Source organism: Bufo gargarizans, chromosome 9 (assembly GCF_014858855.1).
Source record: "Bufo gargarizans isolate SCDJY-AF-19 chromosome 9, ASM1485885v1, whole genome shotgun sequence".
Classification (NCBI taxonomy): Eukaryota; Metazoa; Chordata; class Amphibia; order Anura; family Bufonidae; genus Bufo; species Bufo gargarizans.
The window spans coordinates 27,682,671-27,704,941 of record NC_058088.1 but is presented as its reverse complement, the minus strand read 5'-3'; the positions used below and the strand labels follow the sequence as shown (position 1 = coordinate 27,704,941).

The 22,271-nt window shown below is 44.2% G+C and overlaps 1 protein-coding gene across 5 annotated transcripts in view; it reads left to right on the top strand.

Annotated features, from left to right (window-relative positions):
- Positions 1-7,608: 7,608 nt before the first annotated feature.
- DMPK (DM1 protein kinase) overlaps positions 7,609-22,271 on the top strand; it is a 37,896-nt gene continuing 23,233 nt past the window's right edge. For all 5 annotated transcript variants that reach the window (XR_006391204.1, XR_006391203.1, XM_044305329.1 and 2 more), the window contains exons 1-2: positions 7,609-8,147; positions 15,404-15,495. Coding sequence is in view for 3 of the 5 variants with exons in the window: in XM_044305329.1 (XP_044161264.1) it covers positions 8,015-8,147; positions 15,404-15,495 (225 nt within the window). In the remaining 2 variants the exon portion in view is untranslated. The remainder of the gene's footprint in view (positions 8,148-15,403; positions 15,496-22,271) is intronic.

Genomic DNA, 22,271 nt, shown 5'->3' with positions numbered 1-22,271 from the left:
AAAAATATATTTGTATATAATCCAAAGTACTATGTTGTCTTCATTTTTATTTTTTTTTCATAGGGCCATCTGCAAAGGGGTGGCACATTTTCAAACAGAGTTTCCACACTGATTTTTGCTCAGGTTTCTTTCCGCAACACACACACCCCCTTGTGTTACTTGTGGGTTTTGATGCAAATTTGCCCGCACTAAAAATCGATAGGCTGCAGATTTCAAAACCCGCACGGGCAGGTCAATCTCCGCATGGAAAATATATGTCAGATCTCATTCACTTTGCTGGTACTGCATTAGGCTGCAGTTTTCAGTGCGGAAAAAACACCTGTAATACGCAGCGTGTGCGGGTAGCCTAAGGCCTCTTTGACACAAACAATATGGATTGTGTCAGGAACTGTTCGGTGAAAAACGGATGCTTTTGCACGCAAGTTCAGTGTGTGTGTGAAAAAAAAATGAAGAATAACAATCTGCATCTCCTGCGACCCTTTGGTGAAAAACACTAAGAGACATTTATCAAGGCCTTTACACCACAATTGTTTCATAAAGTGGCACCTTACGGCGCATGGCATGTGTGCACCATAATTTGCAACTTTTTGAGGTTCTCGTAATTTTTTTTAAGTGCAGAGAAAAAGGGTGTGTGACTTAGCGGAAGGGGGCACCGCCGCCGCTGCATTTACTATAACTTCCGCCTGGCGAAAGTTATAGTTTGAAGTCTACACCAGCCTGTAGCAAGGATGCGCCTGATTTGTTAAGGGGCTTCTGCCTCTTAAAGGGGTTTTCCAGGCTTCTAATACTGATGACCTATCCTGGAGGATAAGTCATCACTATCAGGTCGGCTGTATGAAGGGAAGGCGTGTGCGGTGTGCATGTGCCGTCTACCGTCTCTCTTACTCCACGCTGTCACTATGGCAAAGACTATCTGATATTGATGACCTATCCTGAGCCTAGAGAACCACTTTAACAAATCAGGCGCATCTCGTGCCAGCGCAGGGAGATCAAGACTGATTGGGTCTTGATATATCTCCCCCATTGTATCTGGATGCATTCCGTTTTGCATGCAAGTTCCATTAATTTCTATGGAGCCAGGGCTGCATGAAAAACACGCAATGTAGAACATGCGTTTTTTTTTTTTTTTTTTTTTTCCCTGAACCCAAAGATGGTACATGAAAAAGGTGTACAAACATTAAAATGAACGCATCAGGATTCAGTCTGGATGCTCTGCGTTTTCCACACGCATCGCATTCAGAGGGAAAAATCTCTCGTGGGAAAGAGGTCGAAGCGTCTCTTCACTGTCATCAAATTTTACCTGCAGTTTTTAGAGGGTTTTTTTTTTCCCCCCTTTATTTTTGAGTAAAGGGTGTTTGGTAATATCACCGTGTCAGGATTGATGACCCATATCTTTGAGCGTGGCATAAGAAGTGTCTAATGGGGTACAAACCACTATGGGAATGAAGTGGCATCACCGATAATTCCTCTTCGCCAGCCGCGCAGACTTGTGTTTCTCCATAGTTACATCCTGACCATACACAAAACGATAGCTTTGCAAAGTTGCTTGAATTTTTTATTAATTTTTAGCTGCAATCAGTCGGTTCTAGAAGAGTTGAGGTTTACAAACCCCTTTACAGTTTTTCTTATATGTTCAAGATCCAACCTGCAGCACCGGCTTTCCGTGAACCGATGACAGATTTGTTACGCTATCTCGTTCTGGCATCAGACAATTAAATGCAGATTTCTCTCTGTTGAAACCACAGCGAGAGAACAGGTGAACGTTCTGCAGGAGTCGGGCGGATACTCTGCAGAGCTTTCTGGATAGATCACGGTTATATATAGAAATCCCACAAGTATTTCCGATGAGCTGTCTGGATAAGCGGCCCTTTGCTAGGACCAAATGCCCATCGTTGCCTACTGCGCGGTAGAGATCCGTCAGCTGGATGACGCTCATTCCAACATTCACAAATGACTGTGCTGAACCGTCTTCGTATTGCATGGGGCTAAGTTTAATTCGGTTCCCTGGCACGCTGCCAGTTCTCTGTGGGCATGGCGCTGATTCTGGCAAGGGCCTAATCATTTACTTTGGAGTCCTTTGCAAGTTATCTGCTCTGCCAGTTTTTTTTCTTTGTTTTTTTGCATAACTCGAGCCAATAGGTTCACGTTGGCAAGGGTTAAACGTTCCGCCAGCTGTGTCTGCAGCGTCCAGAGTTGGTGTCTGCCTGGCAGGGAGGGTTAAACGATGTGCGCTGATCTGCACTATGTTTGGTTACATTCCTGTGCAGAGAGTTTTCGGATGTTTATATTTAGAGCGCGTGGAACTTATGAATAGGGAGCGAGAGATGGAAAGAATGAGATTTCTATCTATATCTGCACATCTATCTGCCTGCTATGGTTTTACAGCAGCGGCTGCACCTCCTTTTACAGCTCCTGTACCGCTGCACCGGGGGGCAGGTAGAGGCGCACCTGAGATCGCACCTAGTCTCGTCGGCCTACAAGCTAGTGTTCCCTGGTATCAGCCAACATGTTCGTCAGTGGATTTACTGCCCGTCTCCGGTGATCCCAGCCTTGTCTCCCACATCTCGGAACATTTTATAAGTTACAGACTTTAGGTTTAATGGGCTTTTAAAGAGAGAGCGATAAGCGTTTTCAGTGTTGGCACATTTATGAAGGTGTATAGAAGTAAGATTTAAGAGGTGAACGCAGAGTATAGGGAATGTAAACTGAGGAGGGGAGCTATGGAATGGGGTGCACTTGGGAACCATGATGTATATGTAAGGGCTGGTGAAAAGCAAATCGGCATTCCTTTTTTATAAGGAAAAATATGGCCCTCAAACTGACCTTTTTTAAAAGGCTTTTCTAAAAAAAAAAAAAATTTTTAACTGATTACCTCTGGTGGAGAGTCCAACACCCGGGGGCGCCCACCAATCGGCTGTTCGCTTCTCTGAGCGCCACTACCTTTTCACACGGCGCTGTCCTTGGTATCGCGCTCAGTCCCTTTCACTTCTACGGAGCTGAGCTGCACTTGGGCCATGTAACAGATGACTCTGACTTCACATGGCCTCCTAGGCTAAGGCTACTTTCACGGTGGGTGCGGATCCGTCTTGTATCTGCACAGACGGATCCGCACCTATAAATGCAAACGCTTGTTTCCGTTCAGAATGGATCCATTTGCATTATTCTTAAAAAAAAAAAAATCAGTTTTGACTTACATTGAAAGTCGATGGGGGACGGATCCGTTTTCAATTGCACCATATTGTGTCAGTGAAAACGGATCCGTCCCCATTGACTTACACTGTAAGTAGGGATGGATCTTTTTGGCTCCGCATCGCCAGGCAAGCAGCGTTTTGGTATCCGCATCCAGAGCGGAATGGAGGCGGAATGGAGCCACACTGAGGCATTCTAAGTGGATCCTTATCCATTCAGAATGCATTGTGGCTGAACTGATCCGTTTTGAACTGTTTGTGAGATCCCTGAAACGGATCTCACAAACTGAATTCAAAACACCAGTGTGAAAGTAGCCTAAGCTGCGAGAAGGCCGCGGTGCTGCTGCCTTCTCAAACAGCCGATCAGCAGGGATCCCGGGGACCTCCATCAATCAGATACTGATGACCTATAGGACATCAGTTGAAAAAAAAAAAAACTTTAGGCTGAGTTCACACGGGCGCAATGCAGGAGGTGAACGCATTGCACCCGCACTGAATCTGGACCCATTCATTTCTATGGGGCTGTGCACATGAGCTGTGATTTTCACGCATCACTTATGCGTTGCGTAAAAATCGCAGCATGCACTATATTGTGTGTTTATCACGCAACGCAGGCCCCATAGAAGTGAATGGGGCTGAGTGAAAATCACGCATGGTTGCTAGGATGAAAGTCTATTCACTGTATTATTTTCCCTTATAACATGGTTCTAAGGGAAAATAATAGCATTCTTTAATACAGAATCCTTAGTAGGTGGTCAATTGAGGGTTAAAAAAATAATTAACTCACCTTCTCCACTTGATCGCGTAGCTGCCGGTCTCTTCTTGCGCGTAGCTGCTGGCTAAAGGACCTGTGGTGACGTCATATCACACAGTCCTATTTTTTAATCCTCAATTGATCACCTACCAAGCATTCTGTATTAAAGAATGCTATTATTTTCCCTCATAACCATGTTATAAGGGAAAATAATAACATCTACACAACACCGAACCCAAACCCGCGTGATAAAAACTGAACAAAGGAACGCAATCGCAGTCAAAACTTACTGAAATTGGGTACCTACTCACGCGAGTTTGCCGCAACGCATCCGGACCTTATCCGGACCTTATCCGGACACGCTCGTGTGAACTCAGCCTTAAGGCCCTTTTTCACACAAGTGAATTTTCAGTACAGGTGCAAAGTGTGAATTAAACGCATTGCACCCGCAGTGAATCCTGACCCATTCATTTCTGTTTTTCACTCATCGTTTCTGCGTCATATGAAAATCGCAGCATGCTCTATATTGTGCGTTTTTCACGCCGCTCTGGTTCCATAGAAGTGAAAGGCGCCTCGGTTGTATCCACATACAATGCGCTTGGCATGGATAGTTGCCAGGAGATGTAGATTGTTATTCTTCAGCTTTTTCTCAAGTGTGTAAAAAAAAAAACTCATCAAAAACTGATTGCACCTGCGCAGGAAAAAACTGAAACGCTGAATGCAATCGCCAATAAAACTGACTGAATTTGTGTGCAAAACATCAGGGTTTTTTTCTGAACAGACTATGGGAGAATCCGTAACACAAAAAGATCCCCCTCTTTTTTTTTTTTTTATAATTACAGAATACAACAGGCTGATGAACAGTACTCACAAATCACCATATTTTTCAGTTAACGTCTCTCAAAAGAAAAAAAATTTACATATAAAAAAAATGTCAGCTTCAGATAATGGGAGTGTGAACTGTTCCTCAGGGACATGCAAAGGCCCAGAACACAGAGAATGGAAATGGGTCAAGAATAAAAGGGGAACTAATGGCATGAATATTGTATTGGGAGAAATAAGTGCAGAAAAATGTCCTCTCCAAGACACAGAATCCTTATTGATATTGTCAGGCAGGGTTAAAAATCTTCACTGGTCACCAGCCCACTGCTTCCGATGCGGAGCTCCCTTCTCCTCTGCTTCTGGTACCCGTTGGACCAGAAGTGTGAGATGCTGACGGCCTCAGTGCGGACACGTGCAGGTAAAGCATATGAATGCTGAGACCATTGACCTTTGACAGCGGTGACCTGTAGATGGCACATCAGACTTCCGGCCCAGCGGGGGCCAGAATCGGAGGACAAGGGAGCTTGGTGCTGAAGGTGGAGCGCTGCGCTGGATGTCTCTTTTTAGTTTATTTTTTAAAAATCCCTTCACCCTGCCTGGCAGTATTAAGACTCTGTCCATGTGGTGGGAATTTGGAGGGGATTTGATCAAATCTACTATGCCAGTTTCGTGGCATAAAATTGTCGCAAGTGATGCCCACCTGTAACATTTGGTGAGCCTCACCACTGTTGGGGCTCATGCACACGGGCGTGTGTGCCCCATGGCCATGCGGCAGACCACAAAAAGCGGTCCGCAATGCACGGGCATCGGCTGGGTGTTTGTGGATGCGGACCCAACGACTTGAATGGATCTGCGATCTGCAATATATGGTCCGCACTGCAAAAAGATAGAGCGTGTTCTATTTTTTTGTGGTGCGGAGCAATGGCGTACATAGAGAAGTAAGGGCCCCATAGCAAGGATCAAACCAGGACCCCACACAGGACAGAAGGGTTTCTGCTTAAACCCTTTTCAATGACCCTTGGGACATTTTTCTACTGCTTCATTTGCTAAAAGTTGTTCCTTTAGAGGGTAGAGTCCTGACCAAGTTTTCCCCTCCAGTAGAGGAGGAGATAATCCCAACTAAGAGTGGGTCCCATCTTGCCCTGGGCCCCATAGCAGTGGCATGGTTTGCCGCTATGGTAGTTACGCCCCTAGTGCGAAGGCAAAGGAAGAAATCCCACGGAAGCACTTCGTAGTGCTTCCGATCCATGCCTCCTACCTATTCAAGTGAATAGGTTCACCGCGGAGTACATACGCCCAGTGCCCTTTTATTGCGGACCCGCTATACAGGCGCTTACGCTTATGTGCAAGAGCCCTTAGAAGTGGTGTTAAAGTAGTCAGGATTTCAAATTAGAACACCTTTAAGGCCTCATGCACACGACCGTTCCGTTTTTTGCGGTCCGCAAATTGCAGATCCGCAAAACACGTTAGCCGCCCATGTGCCTTCCGCAATTTGCGGAACGGAACAGGCGGCCCATTGTAGAAATGCCTATTCTTGTCCGCAAAACGGACAAGAATAGGACATGTTATATTTTTTTTGCGGAGCCACGGAACGAAGCAACGGAATGCTGTCCACATCCTTTGCGGCCCCATTGAAGTGAATGGGTCCGCACCCGAGCCGCAAAAACTGCGGCTCGGATGCGGACCAGAACAACAGTCTTGTGCATGAGGCCTAAGTCTAATTTATGATGTGCGACTTTTTAAAAAGGGGGAAAAGTTGCATCTCCAAGCCAGGCAATCCCCTGGTATACTTCTACAGACACAGGCGTGCACCACATTGCACTTGTAAATTCGGCGCTACCTCAAAAAGCGAAGACAGATTTAAAACTAACACCAAAATCACTGGAAATGATGAAATCCCCTTCAAAGCTTTTAGTGTCAAAAGCTGCCTAAAAGAAACTGGCTGACCTGTTACATGTGCACTTGGCAGCTGAAGACATCTGTGTTGGTCCCGTGTACATATGTGACCGCATTGCTGAGAAAATCCTATATTAATATATGCAAATGAGCCTTATAGGAGCAACGGGGGCGTTGCCATTACACCTAGAGGCTCTACTCTCTGTGCAACTGTCGCATCCTCTGCACTTTGATTGACAGGACCAGGTATGATGATGTTTTCACTGCCTGGCCCTGTCAATCAAAGTGCAGAAAGTGCGTCAGTTTTAGAAAGAGCTGAGCCTCTAGGTGTAATGGTAACGCCCCCGTTGCTCTTAAAGGGCTCATTTGCATATATTAAAGCATAATTTTTCTCAGCAATGCGGACACATATGAACGCGGGAGCAACACAGATGCCTTCAGCTGCCAAGCGCACATGTAACAGGTCACAGGTACAAAACTGCTGACAGATGCCCTTTAGAAACTTGCAGCTAATTGCTGGGAGACATTTTGTGATTAGCTTATTGTTAAGAGAGAGTTCACAGTGGAGAGCACCTTCAAGAAAATGACAAAGGGAATGTCAGAGGGGGGACCAAAGGGATCAAAGCTGAAGCAGAAAGTTCTGAGAGCAGATGGAGAACATCAGGTCTGTGATAAGATGCAACAAGAAGAAGGGAATGAAGGCTAAGGAGAAGGATGCAGCGGCGAGGGAAGACTGGAGAATAGATGACTAGAAAAACCTGATTGGGCATGACAGAAATGAACTTGAGAGAGAATGAGTCTGACTTCAAGAAAAAGAAGTGAGTAATTCAAGCTTGTAGGAGTTAAAGGGACAAGGGAGGTGGAGAAGGGGGGGGGTTGGATAGTGACAGGAAGGAGGGAGAAAAAGGGTGGGACAGAAAACAGAATTTAGAGGATAGGGAGAGAGAAGCGGAGAATGAGGATTGCCAAGTAAAGGAATAAGGTGGGAGAGAACCTGCTAGATCAGAAGAGCAGCAAAGGGCAGGGGGTGTGAAGTTTCAGATGCAGAACTTGCAAGAACTTACTACATTGCATTGCCCAAGAAGTTCATAATGCTTGCCGCTAAAGCTAAGAAAAAGTATTAGCTTGTAGCCATGAGAAGAAGTTAGATTGTCTATTAGCATTCTTTAGAGATAGAAGACGACGTACAGGAACTAAAGTCCATCATTCTCCAGGTTAGAAGTTCATATAGCACGTTGATTATGGTTTCTTATAATATTTAGCCAGATCTGTAGAATTCATGGGCATAAGAAGAGCCGTCAGCAACTGTGACATGGACAGGTGGCCGTGAACATCGAGTAACCCCACTAACAGGATGGAGCATACACTCCTGCCACCAGCTCTCCTGAGTCTAGATGCTCTACTGGACCTCATGCTCTGCGTGTGTCACGAGTTGGTCACATCGCCATTGGTCAGTGAGAACCATATAGCAGATTTTCTACACTGGGGTGAGTGCCTTCTATTATTTGTGTTTACGTTTTTAGGCCGTAGCGTTGTCGACAATAAAAATAAAAAAAATGCCGAAGTTGACTTTTGCGAATTGTGATTTCAAGTTGTTGGGAATTATGAATCACATGTCTTCACTCATTTTTGTATTCATATGAAATAAATGATCGTAGATGTGCAATCATTTTTTGGAATGTTCTTTTAGACGGAAAGCTATTTTGTAACCTATTTCAATAGTGTCCAGATCTATACGGTATATTATATGTACTGTAAGTGTTTATGCTCACACTAGTCTGACTGGAAGGGTTGGTTCACAACACAGGGAGTGCCAGTGTCTGCAGCAGAACGCCCTGTAATTATAGATACATATCTGGCTGCTCTACGGATTGACACAATCAAAGCTCCTTCCTAACGTAGAAGGGTAACAGCCAGGTTTATGTAACCGTACTGCTAAAGTTTAGGTTTCTTGGTCTGGCACACCTTCCACATGTTCTTCATGTTGGCACAATTAGACGGTACTTTAGAGCGTTCTTCTAGTTCTTTATGCCAAATTCCTCCTGGGTGTTGATCCCTGTGCTATGACAGTAGGCCAAAGAATGCAAAAGAGTACCTCCACCTGCCAGCGAATACACCTACTAGGAGTCTTCTCTCCACTTGTAGACCGATTTGGACGAATTAAACGGCATGTTCCTCATTGCAGATCTACAATGACGGGAGTTTGCCCCATGAGTAAACCCATCTCCTTGTAAGAGATGAGAGATTAATGGGTTGCTCCCCGACTCCTATTCTGGGAACTATATAAACTGATAGATCCTCAGATAGAGGTGACCATGCCGTCTCGGTCTCCAAGGGAGTGGGAATGAGTTAATTCCCCAGACGGGGAGGTAACACTATTACATTAACCATATGTGGAGTCTGTAAGAGCACCGACTGACACAGGCCATATAAGGAAGAGGTCTTACATTTCTCCCCCCTGGACTAAGTGCTCATACCGCTGTCCCCACACCCAGTGGTCCCTTATCCCTCCCCGGGCATATTGCATTTTATGCCCCTTTCCCCGATCCGATCAATAACTGCATCCCTGATTCCAATTATTAATATTTTACACTAGCTCCATGAGGACCACCATCTGGCATTACTGCACCAGGCTTGGTTACGTACACTCTCTGTATCTTTAGACATGTATTGTTATCTCAGCTTGTCATGAACTCCTTAGTAGGTTCATGGCCTAGACCACTCTGATCCTCCACTTAATTTACTGGTTGTACCTCTTGACATTTGACATTGACCTCAGTATGCAAGAAGTGAGAAAAAGCTAGTCCTGTTCATGTGGTTGGGTGGTCTACTGTGGACATTCGGCGGTCGAGCTAACCGGTGGTCAGGATCTGAGCACTTGTCTGTCACATTAGGATCAGGGTTACACTGTGATAACATTTCAAGATCATTAGCACAAGCAAAGTGTAAATGGGTTGAAATGCTAATTCTCAAGACTGATCTCTTCTTAAGGCATGGTCTTGAGATGCGTCAAAAGCTTTACATAGAAACTTATTTTGCCCCAAGCTTAAAATAATGGTTTAATCATGGTATTTAAGGCTTTACCCCAGCAGACTGATTGTTATGGGCATGCTCTCTGACAAACCTAATGAGAAGGCTGTGGTTGACAGCTTGACAGCCATGACTCAGCTGATCAGCTCAAGGATGGACTTTGCAAGACAAGAGGAGAATAACTTGGCAGCAGACACATCATGCCATTCTTCAGTATCTCATATGAAACGACTTGGCACTGGGCTCGCAATGTTATGTGTGACTCTAGTGGGGCCACGAAACATGTTTCCTGTGGATAGGAATGGCAAAAGAGCTAAATCATTGTAATAATCTGCCTCGTCTGGTGTAGTAACTGCTAAATCTTTAGAACATGGCTTTACCTCAAATGTTTCTTTTATCGTTCTTATTCCCTTTTGGATTTGGTGTCTCCTCTTTAAAGGGGTTTTACTGTAAAATAATTTTATGACATGTCACTTGTAAGACCTGGAGGTTTCTGTAAATCCTTAAATTTGGTGGAGTGCGCAGTGCCGGACTGGGGTTTCTTGGGCCTACCAGAGGAAATTATTCTTAGGGCCCAACTCAGATGTCACTATTAATGTATAATAGGTTTCCTCAGGATAGATCATCAATATCAGATCAGTGGTGGTCCAACACCCAGCATCCCTACCAATCAGCTGTTTGAAGAGGCTGCGGTGCTTCATTTCCTCTTCCTAGGCCAGTGACGTCACAGTCTTCATCGGTCATCAACTACATGGCCTAGGCGCAACTTAATCCCATTCAAGCGAATGGGGTTTAGCTGCTATACAAAGTACGGCTGCTATGCAATGGACGGCGCTGTGCTTGGTAAGCTGCGAGGAGGCTTTGGTAGTCACGAGAGCGCAGTGGCCTCCTCAAACAGCTGATCATTGGGGGTTCCTGGTGTCGGACCCCCCCCCCCCCCCCCCCCATATCTCATATTGATGACCTGTCTAGAGGATAGGTCATAAATATGAAAATCTCAAACAACCCCTTCAAAGAATATGGTACATGATTACATGATTATCTCCAAAGGCAGCTCCAAATGTTTTCTTTTTTTCTCCTGGATCTTTGGGGTCCTCTATTGCATCAGTGCCTGGACCCACCAGAGGATCACTGGTACACTGGTGGGCCAGTCCGACCTGGGGCATAGGGACCTCAAATGCTTGAGACAGTTCACATGTAATATTGTGTCTCTTGGTAACTCCATGTTTTACTGCACTGTTGCTATGCCATAAGTTGGTTTTTAGAGGTGAAATGTCATAAGAAAATGTGTTTTACCTGTAATAACCATATCGCAAAACGCAATGTTTGAACATCTGCTGTAATAATAAGAACTTTTTGCAATGGTATCCGACCCATGGAAATTACATTTTATCATCCGATCGGGAATTTATAAACAATTACATGTTCTAAGGCATAGCTATGTGACATTAAAGAAACTGTCATGCATGTGAATGCGATTATTGGCAAAGTTATCACATCCCTAAATCAGCAAATGCTCCGTGTCTCTGCTCTTAGGTTGCCCATACATTTTATATAGCTGTTGGTTGAACTTGGTCCAGGCGGCAGTCAGTGGCGTAACTAAAAAATGACTGGGCCCCACAGCAAATTTTTGAACAGTGCCCCCCTCAGCAACTTCGCAACCTCCTCCTCCCGTGCAGCCCGTCAACCTCGCTCCCTCTAAGACCCGCTCCATCCGTTTTCTACATACAGTATGCTGTATGTACTGTATGTCATGTCGTTAGAAATAATGTAATTGTATAATATTGTTGAATGGACCCTGATAAAATCTTTTAGTCCTCCTCCTGGAGGGGCCCCTTCTGAGCTCTGGCCCCAAAGCAGCCGATCCCCCTATAGCTATACCCCTGCCAGGCAGCTTTTCATGCACAGCTATATGGGGAAAAGGGAGTAACCCTCTGCCTTGAGAACAGAGGGATTGGCCATGTTGAAATCCAACAGCCTGATCCTCCTTTGCCCCAACATATTCCTTCTGGGGAAAGTCAGGACACCCTAATATGCATTAGATAGCTGGCCAATCCCACCATCTAATCTGTATGGAAAGCATTACATGCTACCTGGCCCTCGTTTTGAGTTTATCCATTTTTCATCTGGCTCTATTCTGTGTTCTATGCAAGGATAGAGTATGGTGACACACTAAACCTTAGGTGCCTCTGTATGGCAATGCTTCTAGACAGGGGTGTAAACAGATATTTTCTAGGATTGCTCCAAACAACATTTCATTGTATTGTACATTGTATTACATTGTATTGTACAGTGACAATAAAGGCATCTTATCTTATCTTAGGGACCTATAGCAAAACTTAGTATGAGCTCCCTCTTGCTTCAGCCACCAAGTTTTCCACTATATACAGTATGTGTCAAATACTCCCAGACAATGCAAAGTTCAAATTTGTGACAATTTAAAAAAAAAATAAATTAAAGTAGAAGACATTTTTAATCATAAAAAATTATAATAATAAAAATTGCCCTCTCCCTCACTCACTTTACTTGAATTCTAGGTTAGAAATAGTGGAACAGGTGCTTCATAAATACGACAATTATCTTAACCACCATATTTCTCAATGTAATTACATCAGACAACTGGCATAAATACACTGATAAATCTGCTGCTTGCCTTCACACAGTATATTAAAAAAACTATGTGCCTGCAGCCACCACTAGGGGGAGCTCAGTGCATAGGAAAATATATAGTTGCCATTGAATGTAATAGAAGCTGTAAATAATCAGTCTGCACTAAGATCCACCTAGTAGTAGCTGTCAAAAAGTGCATTGATTCTTCGTAGGGAACAGGAGTTCAGCACCTCACATGTCCTATTGCAGTTACGCGATCTGCTTAAATGTCAGGTACACCACTATATTTAAAGCCTTCTTCTTCATCCATTGCATTTTCTTCATATAGTATCTCCTCTAGTTCTACATCCAGTGTTTCTCTACAGTTGTTTTTACGTTCTGTCCAATGTCCACAATCTTCTTCACGGTTTCACTTTTGGTATGGCTTTGTGCACATCACGTTGTGGCAGTACAGTTGAAGTATACTGTTACACAGTAGAAGCCTGGTTATGGTTATACTACCATATACTTTTTTGGTATACAGATATGGGGACACAGGGGCAGACTGGGAACTTAAAGTGGCCCTGGATAAACACTAAAAGTAGCCTTATATGGTAGGCAGGTCCAAATCAACAGAAAGTGGGTTAACACAAGTAGGCGCGATTAGCAATACTGTAGCACAAAATACTGTCCCAGCAGAACCATATACCACAGTGCAGCGCAATAACTGTCCCTCTGTGGTGACCATCAATAGCTGCCATTTTCTGACCACCTTCTCCTCCAGTGCATGGATTTAGGAGGTGATACGCGGGATAGAGCTGTTGAATTTAGGAATTCATGTGCGGTCGCTGGCCGGGTACATGAGTACCTGATTCTCACAAAGTTAAACCACTGAGACCTCATTATGTATCTGGCCAACAGCAAAGAGCAGGGCTTCGGTGGCCCCCTGGGTGATGGGCCACCAGGAAATTTCCCTGGTCTATAGCCAGTCTACCCTTGTGGGGATAAAATCTGATACCTATATGGTATCTTGGCTCCATCTCTTTACTAGAAACAATTGGGGCTTGATAAAATTGCCCAGAGCATTTTTTAAATCCCATGATTTTTTTAGATGGTTGGCCATACACATTAGATTATTGTTGACCAACCTCACTCATATCAGCGGGACCAGCCGACCGTATGGGGTCTTCAGAGAGAAGAGAAGGGTTGGGCAGTTAGATTTCCTCATGTAGGATCCTGTTGTTCTCAGGGAAGATAAGCTGCCACCAGATGTGTTGGGCAGCAGGTAAATACCCACTCACTGTTGAGAACATATGTGTGCTGGGCCAAGCCAAGCATTCATGTAGAAGGGGGAGTCAGGAGGAATAGCAGTAAACTGAATAAGCTTCTAGCCAGCCATGTGTATGGCCGGCCTTAAACTTAATTTTATCTGGAGGTCCATGCAAGGGCAAACGACTAAACATACTTATCATACATGCCGTTGCCATGTCTGTAGAAAGTCCCCAGATAAGCACCTTTATTTATTATCGCTTTGGTACCACTAGGTCCAATGATCAGGAGAATCCAAGGTTAAAGAGGTTATCCTATGGTTAATGTAAAAAATGAAAATCAGACATCACATAGTTCATGACAATGTATTTCTAGCAAAACTAGAACCAGCCCTGTACCTCACATGGATCCAGAGATCTCCCCATTGATTGCTCCGTTACATTTATTTTGAGCTGGCAACTCAGGATGCGTATACTTTCTTGTGAGGCATGTCCTTTCTGCTGCAGTTCTCTACTTTTACAGTTCAGTAGATGTGTCCTTACTTCTGCAACTCTCTCCGTGTTGCGGTCACCGCTTACAACTGTAGATATGGCTGGTGGCAGCTGAAAGTTGGAACTGAGCATGTGCAACCACCTCAGTGAAGTGGACAGAGAAATTATAAAACAGAAAAAACAGCAGATGATGCTCTACAGAAATATTTTATTGAATAACTCAATGGCTATACTAAATTTTAATTACATGTAATTACAAGTCATCAGATCCAGGTGCTGCCTTTAAAAAATGTAGAATGGTTTTTGTGGGACAACCCCTTTAAATTGACCCCTTTAAAAAAAATGTATACATAAGACTCACTAGTATACGTTCACTATAGCAGATAATGCACCATCTGCTGAAAAATATTAAAGGACCTGCTATTACTGAAGTTTGAAGTATTTTCCCATCAGTTTCTCCCTCGGGATTAGGACACCTTGACTGTTTTCTGTCCTCAGGTGCAGCAATGCAAATGGCTGTCACTTTAGAAGACCTATGTAAGAGTCAATAACTTGCATACAACTTTCAGAAAAGATCCAAAGTTCTGACTCTCTCAACCCTGGCTGAACGAGAGATCTCATGGTACTGATGAACAGGGGCGGATTGGCCATAGACCTTACAGGGAAATTTCCCAGTGGGCCGATGCCCAGGTGGCTGCCCAAGCCCACATCTCTGAGTACATAATAAGCTATCAGTGGTAATTAACTCTGTAAGAATCGGGTACTCATGTCCCCGGCCAGCGTCATGCCCTCCTGAATTCAACTATGTCCTGCATCTCACCTCCATCTCAGCCCACTGCCACATATCTTAATCAGAGACAACTGGTAGAGGAGGAGAGAAAATGGCCTCTATTGATAGCCAACTCAGAGGGACAGCTTTTGTGGCAATATATTAGGAGGCACTATGGTATGTGGTATTTTGCACTATGGTATTGCTGGACCCTCTACTTTTGTTGCCCTGCCTTAATTTAGACCCTCCTACAACATGAGGCCACTTTAGGTTCCCGATCCGCCCCTGTTGATGAAGCGTATTCCATTGATTAATGAAAGTTCCTCTCACCATCACAGAAGGTCATCTCAGAATTTCTTGACTTCTATGATAACACTCTGGTTTCTATGTCGGCAGAAGTTCTTGGTGACTGCTAATATTCTCATGTTGTATAGTAGAGAGTGCGATATCTCAGTATGTCTTGTTGTGCTTAGAAGAATTCTTCAAAATCCAGACATAAACAATATATACCAATATCTGTACATGTGAAAGATGCTATCTTCAGATGTCCAACTATAACACCTTCATATAACATACACATTTATTTTTTCGGTAGCTGAGCCATTAGTCCAGAACATACGGGAGCAGAGGATGAAAAGAAGTGACTTTGACATCATTAAAGTGATTGGACGGGGAGCATTCAGTGAGGTAAGAGCTGAGCTTCATGTATACTGTATGTAGACGATATCAACCCTCTGTCTAATGGCTAATCCGGGTCTAAAGATTAACACTGGTGTGAAGAAAATGTTCTAGAAAAATGGAGAAACATTGGACAGAGATACATTTGACTCACCAAATGAAGTGGTTCTCCGAGCTCTTGCTTAGATATATAGGACTTGTACATGTCCTTTTCAATCTCCTATAATTCATGAGGACTAATAATTAAGATATTTGTGTAAGGAACCCCCCCACAAACTATCTAAATGGTGGCTACTACCAACTTTTCATTGGGTTACCCTAGGGTTGTCTGCTGGGTCATGTGTCCTGGATGTCAGGAGGGAGCCAGCAAGCCACCCGCTCAGGGGATTTAGAAACAGGGTGAAGGCTAAAATATGAAACCTTGCCCTGTATGGAGCAAAGCCTATGAACTCCTCAGGGTTGTCCACTGCTGGACCTCATGAAACCTGTTCTCTGGACGCCGTTATGAGTGTAGTTTGTCCTCACCACAGGATGCTGTGATCACCTAGTAAGTTAGTCAAGCCATAATTTGTTAAAGTATGTTACAACCTAAATATAAGGTCATTGCATTGGGATTTGTTCTGAATATGTGTCTTCAAAGGTATTTCCCCCTAAAATTAGTCCTTTTGTTGTCTCACCGTTTCATGCAAATAAAAAAAAAAGATGAAAATTTTATGGCCACCATTACAGATTTCAAGGGGGATTTCATGCAGCTTGCTTTGTAATTTGCTCAAGTAAAATCTGCAGCGGATTACTGCACACCTCAAGTTGATGAAATTTCACGAACTGCATGGAAAAAACAAGCATGCTGCGTATTTTCACTGCACTTTTGATGTAGCAAGGGTGAAATCGATTTTTGGAGAGATCAACTCTGTGTGGACTTGTGGAGCCCTTTTACAAAGGAAGAGGATCGGGGCAAATATTGGGAACAAACGTTCCTACCAATGCTCGTTCCTGAAAATCGGGTAAATGGGCTGCTGGTCATCTGACAAATGAGCTAATTGCATCTTTCATGCGGCACCAAATATTCTCGTTTACTGGCAGCATATCGGCCTATGTAAACGGGGTAAGTGTATGGGGACAAATGACCGTAGTAGCGATCGTTTATCCCCATACATCACTGATCACTGCTGCATTTGAATGCAGCTAGCAAGCGGAGGAAGAATGCAATTCTGTAAAAAGTCCCTTGCTTTTGCAGTGGTGTGTTATGGCATTCCTGTAGATGAGAAGGGTTTAAAAGCAGCTGGAGCGCTCTACAGCGAAGAACCGGCTGTTGCAAACAAACAGCCTGGGATCTCAGCATACCCAGTGCTTCACAACCGGAATTGGAGGTAGTTCCATACCACCGCATGATCAAAGGGGACTCCACCCCCAATGGGGTCACCGGGTTTTCCAGTGATCCGATCAGCGGCTGGGGGGAGCCATCCACAGTCAGCCCTGAGGTCCTCTGTGCAGTAAGCATGCCCTTGGGGCATAATAGTGTTGTCCTATCACCGCACGCTCCCCCCCCCCCCAAAAATAAAAATAAAATTGTGAGCATGAGACATGAATGATGTAAAAAAACAAAAAAGATGACAATTTTTTTTATATAGGTACGCAGCAAAAAAAAAATAAAAATTATAAATGACACCGTAATGTACTGAACATCTGCAAAAAAATGATGACATTTCCCCTACATAAAACAAGCCCTCAGCCTGCCACATAAAAGGAAAAATAAAATAGTTATGGCAGCTGAAATGCATAGCGGAATAAACTGAAAAACTTTGCTGGTCAGTAAGTTGTTTTCAGGCCTGTTCCTTTAGGCTAGTTTCACATCTGCAGCATTGTGATCCAACCGCCAGCTCCAGTAGAGAATGTCGGAAATTGGCCGGACACAAACCGCGGCGTGCAGCAGTTTCTATTGTATTTATAGTTAATGGGACCGGTGGGCATTCGGTTGCATCTGGCAGAGCCGGATCTGGAGATTTCGGAATTGCTGCCGCAGATGTGAAACTAGCTTAAGAGGTTTAAAAGGGTTGTCCACTTTGGGAAATCTCTTCTTGTTAGAAGGGTCCCCTTACAATATCAGCTATAAGCTGGAATCCCTGCAGCGCCGTCGCAGGAGGATAGAAGCACTGCATTGTTACCACTTAAAGGATAACTGTCATATTTTTTTTTTTTTTGCTAGTTTATTAGAGCTAGGCATGTATACCTGAGTTAGTCTGTCAATGATTTGCCAAAAGATCTGTAATTACCTTATAATAACAGCTTTCATCAATGTCACCTGTCCCTTTCCACGGCTTCCTTGAAAGACCGTTGCTATGGCTCATCTGTCTCCGGCTAAGAAGACAGGAAGGCGGAGGGGCGGTTCTTCACACTGCATGCTTCAGAGTGAGGAGGCGTGTCTCTCAGTAATTCAATCTGATTGGCTGGCAGAAAGCTGCTGGCTACAGCAAGTTTGTATGTGACCTGAGGGAATGCAGTTTTGGCCTCAGAGAACTGTCAGAGGAGCCATCTTGAGAAGGTCCTCATAATGTAGGATTCAAAACAGCCGTAACTAAGAGGAAAACTCAAGGAAAACAGTGGTACGTGAAGAAACTAAAGATTGCTTTATGCATAATGCTGCTGCAGCAGTAACATATGCTAAAATTAGTTATCAGTTTCAGTTATCCTTTAAAGAGGAGCTGTCACCTCTCCTGACATGTCTGTTTTAGTAACTACTTGCATCCCCCGTGTAATAACAATTCTAGAGCATCTATTCTTATGATTCTATATTATGCCATTCCTCTATTATTCCTGAATGAATTGCTAACCGTTTACAATGATGGTCCAGATAGGTTTTACCAGAAGGGGGGGGGGGGGTGACCCTACACAGTCTGACATTGCCCAGTCAGTGCTGCCAGTGTCAGACTGTGCAGGGACCCACCCCCAACTGGTAACACCCATCTGGACCTCCATTACAAACTGCTGGCAGTTCATTCATAACTTCTAGCAGGAATAGTACAGGAATGGCACATCAGAGTCATAGGAATAGATGCTCCAGAATTGTTATTACAGGGGGGATGCAAGCAGTTACTAAAACAGACATGTCAGGAGAGGAGACAGATACTGTTGAAGTAAATGAAACGTTCTTAAAGTAAATGAAAGTGTCAGGTCCTCCTAAGAGAAAGAAAGAGAGAGAGAGAGAGATGCTCTTTGAATGTTCTTTGCGATGTCTAATAAATGGGGGTCCTGAACGGGGGAAATCATGGATGGCTCTTTGTTTTCCAAGACAGAAAGGATATTTTGGGAGGCATGGATCATCTTTGCCAAATTTGTTGCCATTTATAAAGACACGTTCTCAACATGTATGGTCAGAAATATATATGTTAGCTGAGAAAGGCATGGACTTGGGCTCTCTAGATGCTGAGGAACTGCCAGTCCTAGGACTCCTGGCCAGCCTATGGTTTGCATGGCGTGTGGGGTCATGACCTAAAGGATGAACATATTATGCAGGAATGGAACCTGGATTAAAAAATAAAGTCCTGTTGTTTGTACCGGATTAGAATAAAAGCTTTCCATTAGACGTTAGACAGGTATGGTTAGTTTTTTTCAAGATCTAGGTCAATGCAGTTTTTCCCACGACCACTGAGTATATGTCATAGGAATTTGGATCTTGGTTTATCTGTATGGGTAGCAATATTGGTGGCCATGTATTGGGTTAACAGCCCCACTGCAGAGGTTTCATGTATAGACATTATGTGGTCGGGTCTGTGGATTTATTAACCCCAGGTACTGAAATCAGATATATGGTTGGTCACTTTGCCAACATGTAAAGCTACAGGGATTTATTCGGGGACAGTGAATCATGCCAATATAAGTCTTTAAAGAGGTTTTCTGAGATGACTTGAATAGGTCATCAGTATCTGATTGGTGGGGTTCCGACACCTGCTGTTTGAGAAGGCATCGGCACTCGCAGTAGATCCGCGGCCGACTCACAGTTTTGCCTAGGCCAGTGACGACACGTCATGGCCTAGGCGTAGCTCAGCCCCATAGAAGTGAATGGGGCTGAGCGCGATACCAAGCGCAGCTACTATTCAATCTACAGCGCTGTGCTTGGCGAGCTGTAAGGAGGCCGCAGCGCTACTGCCAGCTTATCAGCAAGAGTCCCGGGTGTCGGATCCCCACCGATCAGATACGGAAAACCCCTTTAAGACTGTTTTTGCCTAGATCCCGAGTTACATCCTGTAATATAGTCCAGAGCTGCATTCACAATCCTGCTGGTTATTATTGCAAACAGCCATACAGTTTATAATCCAGTGGGGCACTTCTTTTTTTTTCTCTCAACATCAGATTCGTGTGCAGATTCCTACATTGTTTTTAGAACGCAGACATGGAGCCAGCAAGGACTGCTGGGAGTTTTCAGCTCTGAAGTTTGCAGAATTACGAATGCAGCTCTGGGTAATAACACAGGCTGTAACTTAAACAATATCAAATAGCGTCAATGTTTGAGTATTAATAATTACGGCGTAGACAGGATATTTGTGTACAGTAAGTCCACAGGAATTCTCATAATTGTATTTTATGATCTGTTATTATGGCGCCCATACACATTAGATGCACGCTCCCGCCGACCATCGAATACCTGTCTTTCATGACTCTTCACCAACAGATGATTGGGCGTTTTCGATTTCAATCATTTTTTTCTCCTGGGAGATGGCTCACTGCTAGAGATGTCTGCCAGAGGCCTTTTTCATTCTCTCCATTGACATCACATGCTAGTTCAGCCGAACCAAGTGTCAAGGGCGGACTGGGAAGTAAAAGTGGCCCTGCAAAAAAAGGTAAAGGTGGCCCCATGTGCAGGCAGGTCCAAATTGACAGAAGGTGGCGCAACATAATTAGGCAGGGCCAACATATGTAAGGATGGCGAGCAGTACCATAGGGTAGAGCAATATACCACCCCTGCTGAACCAAATACCACAGTGCAGCACAAAATACCGCCACCTTCCCCACAGTATCCAACTGTATCACTGTCCTGAGGATGTCATGAGGACCTGCAGCTGCCTTCCTACTTGCGTAGGAGAGAATCAGATCTTTATATACCTGGCTGGCGGCCATGAGGAGGGCTTGGATGGCCTTTCTAGGCATCAACCCACGAGGAAATTTCCCTGTAGGGTCTATGGACAATCTGCCATGTGTATGGGGAGGGGGTATAGAGGAACAATGAGAATTCAGCCTACAGCTTTCTGAGGCTTTATGCGCACGACCGTGTCCATTTTGTGGTCCGGAAACCACAGACCCCGGCCGTGTGCGTGCTGCCACTTTCTTTCTTCCTTCTATAGAAATGTCCTACCCTTGTCCGCAAAAATGGACAAGAATAGGACATGTTCTATTTTTGTCACTCTGATGCAGACCTAAAATACGGTCGTGTGCCTGAGGCCTAAGGGTTGGTTTGTCCAGGATTTATATTGATGGCCTTTTCTTTTACCATTCAAAAGCTTGCGCCATATGCTGGTTACTGCGTCTTTGGGTTTAATTAATCGAGAGGAGCTATATGAACATGACGGTATGTGGTGCTGATCTGGCAAAAAAGCACCCGATGAAACACAAAGAAACCCTTGGAGATACAACAAAGGGTCTAAGGGCAAATTCTAACAGAATTTAGCCAGATTATATTGTACCTGCTCCTTCAGAATGGAACTAGGATTGGGCAGCAGGGGCGTAACTACCATAGCGGCAGAGCATGCGACTGCTATGGGGCCCAGTGAAAGACGGGGCCCAGTCTTAATTGGGATTATCTCCTCTTCTACTGGAGGTGAAAACTTGGTCAGGACTCTACCCTCTAAAGGAACAACATTTAGCAAACAAGGCAGTGGAAAAAATGGTCCAAGGGTCATTGAAAGGGGTTTCGGTGGAAACCCTTCTGTCCTGTGTGGGGGGCCTGGTTTGATACTTGCTATGGGGCCCTTACTTCTCTATGTACGCCACTGTTGGGCAGTCCCTATAAATACGGTCAAAATACTACCAAAGCACAGCATCATTACCTGACTATACGTAGGCAGATTTTCAACCAAATTCGAGGGTGGCGGTATTGATCACCTTTGGGGTAGTTGTACCTGTTTCCTCATAACAAGGTTCTCGCTGTAATTTACAGCATCAGATAGATTTTGCAGCGTATTGAAGGTGATTTCATATAATCCCATTCGCACAGGACACAAGATTACGATTTTCAGGGGATGCTGTTTTTTGTTTTTTTTGCATGCCTTTGACTGGGTTCAGTAAGTGAAGCTACATGTTAAATCCATGTATAATCTAATAAAGCCAGAAATAGTAGGACAAGTCTTTACAAGGGAATTTCTTAAATAGTGTCGTAGTTTAACATTCTAATTTTGGCTTGGCACAAACGTTATAATATTAGTCAGCATGCTAAATAACCTATAAAAGAGAAAAACCAAAACCCTGCCAACTTTACTATGGTGTGAAGTGTATAGGACTGATGGTATATTGATACATGGCAGATTTGTTGCACAAATTTCTGAAACTGTCCCAGTCATCTGAATGGGGCTCAGAGAAATCCATGGAAATAACCCCCATTCAGATGAATGGAACATTTTTTTCAGTTGTAGAAATGGCTGCATTTGAATAAACCGTTCCAAGTAGAAATCCTAAGAGCAGGGGCGCACCGTCAATGAGGCGATGTGAGGCAATCGCCTTAGGAAGCACCACCTAAAGAAATGCAGTGGGCGGCGGTACTATTAAGTCATGAGCACTCCCATTGTGGAAGCAAT